The 7,079-nt window shown below is 43.6% G+C and overlaps 1 protein-coding gene across 1 annotated transcript; it reads left to right on the top strand.

Moving 5' to 3' along the window:
- Positions 1-341: 341 nt before the first annotated feature.
- Positions 342-6,278, top strand: LOC149247853 (major pollen allergen Lol p 11-like). The gene is made up of 3 exons (XM_089446005.1): positions 342-430; positions 5,524-5,624; positions 5,956-6,278. Exons 1-3 carry the CDS (start codon positions 342-344, stop codon positions 6,276-6,278), a joined length of 513 nt encoding a protein of 170 aa, XP_089302131.1.
- Positions 6,279-7,079: the final 801 nt, after the last annotated feature.

A 7,079-nucleotide genomic window follows, 5' to 3' on the forward strand; every position in this document is an offset into this window, starting at 1 on the left:
CTCTTGAGGGCAGCTCGAACTATATTGCATGGAAGGACAGGATGGAGGCGGTGTTAGATGATAATGGGCTAAAGGAGTTCATAAAGGCTGAGGTCCCAAAGCCTACTGATGCTGCCGAAGCTGAGGTTTGGCAAAAGAAGACAACAAAGTGTCGAAGGATTCTATTGGAGGGCGTGAAGAATCACATTGTGTCTAGCCTGCATGGAAAGGCTTCTCCATACTTGATGTGGAAAGCGTTGACAAATCTATTCCAAAGCAAGAGCGATCAGAGGAAGCTGGTGCTCAAGGATAAACTCAGAAACATTAAATACGAGAAGGGAGACAATATGCCCAAGTACCTCATGAAGTTCACTCAGTGCAGGGATGAGCTGGGAAGTGTGGGGGTGACTGTCGATGATGAGGACTTGGTGAGCTTGGCTCTCCTTGGTCTTCCGAAGAGTTGGCATTCCTATCAGGACTCTGTCAATGGTTGGGAGAAATTGCCAGGATGGGAGAGACTTTGGTCAGATCTTGTGCAGAAGGAGATCAGATGGAATACCAGGGACGGATCTTCATCAAAGGGACCTGATGAAGAAAATTGCGCTTTGGTTGCCAAAGCAAAGAAGGGGAAGAACAAGAAAGCTTCTCATTTCAGTGCGAAAGGCAAGAAGCAGGACATGTCCAAGGTGAAGTGCTTTCACTGTCACCAGCATGGACACTATGCCACTAATTGTCCACAGAAGAAGAAGAACAAGCAAGCTGCTGGATCGGCAGCAGGAGAGGCTCTAGCCTCGCAGTTTGAGCTTGATTTCTCATTGATCGCATGCTTGGTTTCAAGTATGATGGGATTGGTGTGGTTCTTGGACAGTGGTGCGTCTTTTCACATGACAAGAGATCGAGATTTGTTTTCTGATCTGGAGGAGAAAGATCTTGGAGTGCACATCGAGATGGGCGATGATGGTAGGTACAGTGCGACTGGTATCGGTACCATTTCCTTTGAGAGGGAGTCTAGAAAAACCTTCGTATTGAAGGAAGTGATGCATGTTCCAGAATTGAAGAAGAATCTTATCTCTGTGGTGATGTTAGAAGACAAGGGATATGATGTCGTTTTCAACGAGGGAAAGGTTTTCCTGTGCAGTAAGACAACTGGAGAAACCCAGAAGATAGGGGTTCGAGTCAGAAACCTTTATCAGTTGCATGTAGATGGCTGCGCAGAAATGGCATGCAAGACAGAAGGATTGGTGAGCCGGGGTGATGGAGAGCTGTGGCACAGGAGATTGGGTCACCTTTACCATGGAGCCTTCAAGATACTGCAGCAGATCACTACTGGGCTTCCTAAAGGCACTCTTGCGCAGTGAGATCAGTGCAAGGGGTGTGCTTTGGGAAATTTTGTGAAAGCCACCTTTCACGAGAATGATAGTCACGCCATGACGATTCTTGAGAGAATTCACACAGACGTGTGTGGACCTTTCTCAATAGCTTCGACAGCAAAGCACAGGTATTATGTAATCTTTGTTGATGATTTCACTCGAAAGAGCTAGATCTTCTTCATGCAGAAGAAGAGCGAGACATACTCAAAGTTCTGTGAGTTGAAAGCACTGGTCGAGAAGGAGTCGGGGAAGAAGGTGAAGGCTCTTAGGAGCAACAATGGTGGTGAATACATCTCTGGCGAGTTCAAGGATTTCTGCAGCCCAGTAGGGATTCGAAGAGAGCTCATAGCTCCCCATAACCCACAGCAGAACGAAGTTGTTGAGCGTAAGAACAGAATGATCGTGGGTGCTGCAAGGGCGATGTTGCATCATCAGGGCCTACCCCTTCACTTGTGGGCAGAAGCATGCAATACTGCAGTATATGTGCAGAACCGTTGTCCTCACAGGATACTTGGCATGAGTACACCTAAGGAGGCTTATTCTTGTAAGAGGCCTGATATTTCTCATTTCAGGATTTTTGGTTCTAACGTTTACATGCATGTGACGAAGGTTGCCAGGAAGAAGCTAGAGCTGACCGCAGAGGTTGGGATATTTGTGCGGTACACTGATATGCCCCACAACTATCGTGTGTATTTTCCAGACAGTGGCAAGACTGTTGTGCGACGAGATATAAAATTTCAGGAGGAGAAAGCCATGAAGTGTTCGCTTGAGAGGGAGCCACACTTACATGCAAATGAGGAGTTATTAATTCCTAAGGATGAGCTTCAGGACGTGGATCAGCCACAGGATGAAGTTCATGGAGTGGAAGAGACCACTCATGCAGCGCCAACCATCAGAGGGCGAAAGAGCTTGACAGAAGCTGAGTGACTGGCTCAAGATGCAGAGAAGGTTGTAGGACCACCTACAGCTCGACGTAGACAGAGACAGTCACCTGATCGGTACACTGGATACATGGCTCTTGTGAGCAAATGTGTTGTGACTGAGCCATCCTCTTTCGAGGAAGCTGTGGAGGATCCCGCATGGGTAGACACCATGGTGGAAGAGTATGATTTGATTGTTAGAAACAGTGCATGGGACATTGTCCCAAGACCGGAAGGGAAATCAGTGGTGGGTTCAAGATGGATCTACAAAGTTAAGCAGGCAGCTGACGAGAGTGTGGAGAAGTACATGACAAGATTTGTTGCCCGAGGCTTTTCACAGATAGAGGGGATCGATTATGAGGAGACCTTTGCACCTGTCACAAGGTATTCTTCCATACTGACGATTCTTGCTCTCTCAGCACAGATGGGGTGGCACATTCATCAGATGGATGTGAAGACTGCATTCCTCAATAGAGTCATTGAGGAGGAGGTGTACATAGAACAGCTCGAAGGTTTTGAGATCTTCAGCAGTGAGTCGCATGTGTGCAGGCTCAAGAGAGCGTTGTATGGGTTGAAACAAGAACCACGTGCTTGGTACACACGGATAGATAGTTATTTCACTGGACTTGGATTCTCCAAGAGTGAGGCGGATCCTAGCCTATACGAGATTGTGGTGGAGGGTAAGTTGCTTATCATTGTACTTTATGTAGATGATTTGATTCTAACAGGTGTTGTTGATACTTTCATGCAAGGATGATCTTGCTAAGGAGTTTGAGATGAAGGACTTCGGCCTCCTTCATTATTTCCTAGGATTGGAAATATGGCAGCGCAGTGATGGACTATTTGTTTCTCAGGGTAAGTATGCTCGGGAGATACTGGAGAAGTTCAACATGCATGGCTGAAAGCCTATTGATACTCCTCTTCCTGGAGGTTGGAGAAAGGAGGATGCTACTTTGGCAGAAGTAGTGGATGCCACAGTTTATCGACAGTTGGTGGCGTCACTTATGTATCTGGTCAATACATGACCCGATATATGCTATGCAATTAAGCAGCTTTCGCAAGCTATGGTTAAGCCAACCAAGCTCTTCTGGAAGGTAGGCAAGCATGTATTGCGTTATCTTAGAGGCACATCGGGATATGGATTGTGGTACAGACAGGAGGATGAGGTGAAGCTATGTGGCTTCATGGATGCAGATTGGGCAGGGAGCCCAACAGACAGAAAGAGCACATCTAGATGGGTCTTCAATATCAGGTCGACAGCTATTTCTTGGTACAGCAGGAAGCAAAGATCCGTGGCACTCAGTTCAACAGAGGCCAAGTATATGGCAGCAAGTTTGGCTACATGCGAGGCTATATGGATGAGGAAGATCCTGGTCGGGTTGTTTGGTTCTTACTTGGAGCCTACTGTGATTCACTGTGACAACCAGAGTTGCATTAAACTCTCGGCTAATCCAGTATTTCATGATAGATCTAAGCACATTGACATCAGGTACCATCATATCAGAGATTGTGTACAGCAGAGAGTCATGTTACTTTCATACATTCCAACGGAGGATCAGGACGCTGATATCTTGACGAAGGTGCTCACCAGGAGAAAATTCGAATACCACCGAGGTAGGATAGGGTTTGCTGATAATCCATATCTTGTTGAGAGGGAGTGTTGAGAATGCAACAAGATGATGGAGCTTAGTGGAAAGAAGTCGCCTTCACTAAGTGGGCCTGCAGACTATTTTTGGCGCAAAGTCTATTTTTAAACTATGTCTATTTTTAGACATATGGATCATGGTCTATGAGTTGTAGGATGCTATTTGTGGATAATTGGTCATGTTGGTAAAAATATATGGGGCGGTTTCTATTTTTAGACTGCCAGGCTAAAAATAGAACAGTCGAATATTATTGTCTCATAATAATATTTGGACTATAAACATTATCTTATCTTCTTGGAGCACTTCAGTTTGAGCTATAGATGTGGCACATGCAGCTGTCAGAAGGAAATATGCTTTCCTTGTGGGTCAGTTGAGCTATTGCATGCAGGACTTCAGTTAGAACTCATGTGGTTGAGTTTCGGTGGAATTGATTGGGGAGTTGATGGAGTTGTGTTCAGTTTGACTTGGTTGAACTAGTTGTATTTTAGTCTAACTAAAGAATACACTAGTGATGAGTTATGTGAATTAAATATTAATTAATTCACTAATTATTAACTCATGAAGCAACTAAAGAATACATCAGTTAACTCGGTGCATGTACAGTTCAGTGGAGACAGATGTTAGAGGTTGAGATTGCTATCAGTTGTGACTACAGTGTGACTATAGTTGTGCATGTGATTTGCACATGCATGGATGGAGATTGCCAATGATGGCTTGCGTAGTATACCAAGGGAATTCGTTTTTACATAGTGGATGATTTCTCTTGCAGGATTGCGCAGTGGAGGCAGGCAAACAATGAAGGAGATTTGAAGCTTCAGATCTGAGCTAGTTTGTGTGTAACAGGTGTAGCTAGTGTTGGATACTTGAGAGGAGTATTGTACTATGTATTGTTACATGCTCTCTATCATTATAATATACAGATAGTGTGGGGTTTTCAGCTGTATGCTTTCCCCAGGTTACATATTGTGTTAATGTGTACATGCAATTGATGTTTCATTGATTTTAATGCTGCTAAATTGATGATCAACGTAGAAGAGATTATGTATTGTGCATGTATTTCGCAATAGTGTATAATCGGGATAATTTATGTGAATAAGTGTCATATTATTCAAAATTTCTACAGTTTGGTGGTTTAACAGATTCAAAAATATATCTTTATGGTTCCTAAAATAGATGTTCAGGAGACTATGGTTCAAATCTCATTGAGTACATGACCGGTTGTGGTGGCGGTTACCAACTCACCATGTGATTAAAAAAAAAAAAATTGTTTACAGCCAGGCTCGAGCATACCACATGATGATAGACATTTATGTTAAGAGGGCACAACTCGGCCAAACATGCAAGAGCATGTATGCCACCATATGGCTCGTAGGATCCAAAATTTTATGTTTATGGCTCCGAAAAAATATGTTTACAGGCATGCTCACGTGGAGTAGGGACACTGACGATTATATCTTACTTGGAAAATCTGTTCATAATCACCGGCTTACATGTTGGGGCCAAAACTGATATGTATATATTACACCATTCTCTTTGCTCTTCCACACTCAGGCCCAGAATCGTACATACATACATACGTGATGCGTGTTGTTGCTGCTTCCATTCCTAATCCAATGCTCCTACTGGCCATAACTTTTATGTTATGGGCAAGGTTTACTGCGATAACTGTGCTGCTGGATTCCCCACCAGGTTTTCACCTGCCATCTCTGGTAAGCCAGCAACCACCCATCTTGGATAGTTTTTCAATTTGTTTCGCAGTTTTTGTAGATTGTTTTCATTTGGGCAACTGGACTTTCTTATTGAAAAGATATGAAACAATAGATCTGGTGCTGAAGAATATATATGGTTTTAAGATCGTCCATGTGGAATGTTATTTGTGCTTTTCTGAATAGATCTATTCTTCCCTTTTGCTATTGTGTTCACATTGCTTTCATTTTCTACACTCGTTTTTAAGAGAAATGCGGGTTTCTGTCTGAAGCATAGAATGCACAGGGCAGCCCTATGTTTGGTTCTGATATTTTGAGTATGAGTGCTGTGCAGGTGCCACTGTAGCTGTTGAGTGCAAGGATCCTGCTGGTAAGAGATTGTTCTATAATGAACAGCTCACCGACAACGATGGGCTTTTCAGTATCGCTGTTCAGGGTGAGCACGATCACGAAGCCTGTGAGGCATTTACAGTGAGCAGCCCAACCTCATGCAACCTTAAAACTGATAGCAGCCGGGGTCCAGTTTACCTAACACACAACAATGGGATCAATTCGGTCGAAGGAAAGACTGGGCCTTTTGCCTTCAAATCTAACATAAACGACCCTTCTTGTCAGGCTGTGTTGGCAGAATATAACATATATAATGCCTCTGACTAGGTTTTATTGCCTCTCCATGCGTTTGTGTCAGTTTTCTGGTTTTCATCGCTCCTTTTTTATATGGATATGTTAAATTATTAATTTCAACCGCAGGGCGGTTTTGGAAAACCACCCGGACTTCCCCGCACCGCCATTCGCAAATGGCTGTACCCGTGAAGGAGGCTCCGACACAATCAAACGCCGCCATGCGTCCACTGTACATTCGCCATACCGCCTGCTCCCCGGACGTTAAAGGTCGATTGGTTTGCCCGAGGTTGGTGTGCGAAAATCGTCCGATCAAGTCGATGCATACTGGTCGCGTCAAATCAAATTTTTGCATGCGGTAATGGTTTTTGGTTTGACCGCAGGATGGAAGAATTTATGGATTTTAATGGTTGTTCGTAGATTTAGGTAGAAGTCATAAATTTAGTTACGTGCATATGTTTTATTGTTTTTCATATATATTCATATGTTTTATGTATAACGTTGTGTCGTATTGTGCCTGCGCGCGGTGGAAGCATGCGATTTGTATAGAACGCACAGCAGTGCGAGAATTTAAATAGAACAGGGATATAATGTTTTGTTTGCCATTGCAAAGCACAGAAACATCAAGAAATTGCCTTTTGTAATATCCACAGCAGTGGAAAACCTGTGAGCGTAACAAAGTCTTTGTTTTGTGAATCCCTCTCTGGAAGAGGATGAAATTGTATCAGTCTTTTGTTCTAAATCAATAGAAATGTTTTATGGCTGTGTAATGGACTGTTCTCAGTAAATTTGTTTTAAAAGCTTCCCTGTGCAAAGATCCTGGACAGAGGAAACAGA

The sequence above is a fragment of the Pinus tabuliformis genome, chromosome 7 (genome assembly GCF_031772625.1).
Source record: "Pinus tabuliformis cultivar Carrire ecotype Pingquan chromosome 7, CPIR1, whole genome shotgun sequence".
Lineage (NCBI taxonomy): Eukaryota > Viridiplantae > Streptophyta > Pinopsida > Pinales > Pinaceae > Pinus > Pinus tabuliformis.

Excerpts from the sequence above, each read along its gene's own strand:
- LOC149247853 (XM_089446005.1), top strand. The coding sequence starts at position 342 with ATGAAGTTCACTCAGTGCAGGGATGAGCTGGGAAGTGTGGGGGTGACT. Across the intron at positions 431-5,523 it reads AGCTTGGCTCTCCTTGGTCT|ATCCAATGCTCCTACTGGCC; the intron begins TCCGAAGAGTTG and ends CTTCCATTCCTA. Across the intron at positions 5,625-5,955 it reads GTTTTCACCTGCCATCTCTG|GTGCCACTGTAGCTGTTGAG; the intron begins GTAAGCCAGCAA and ends AGTGCTGTGCAG.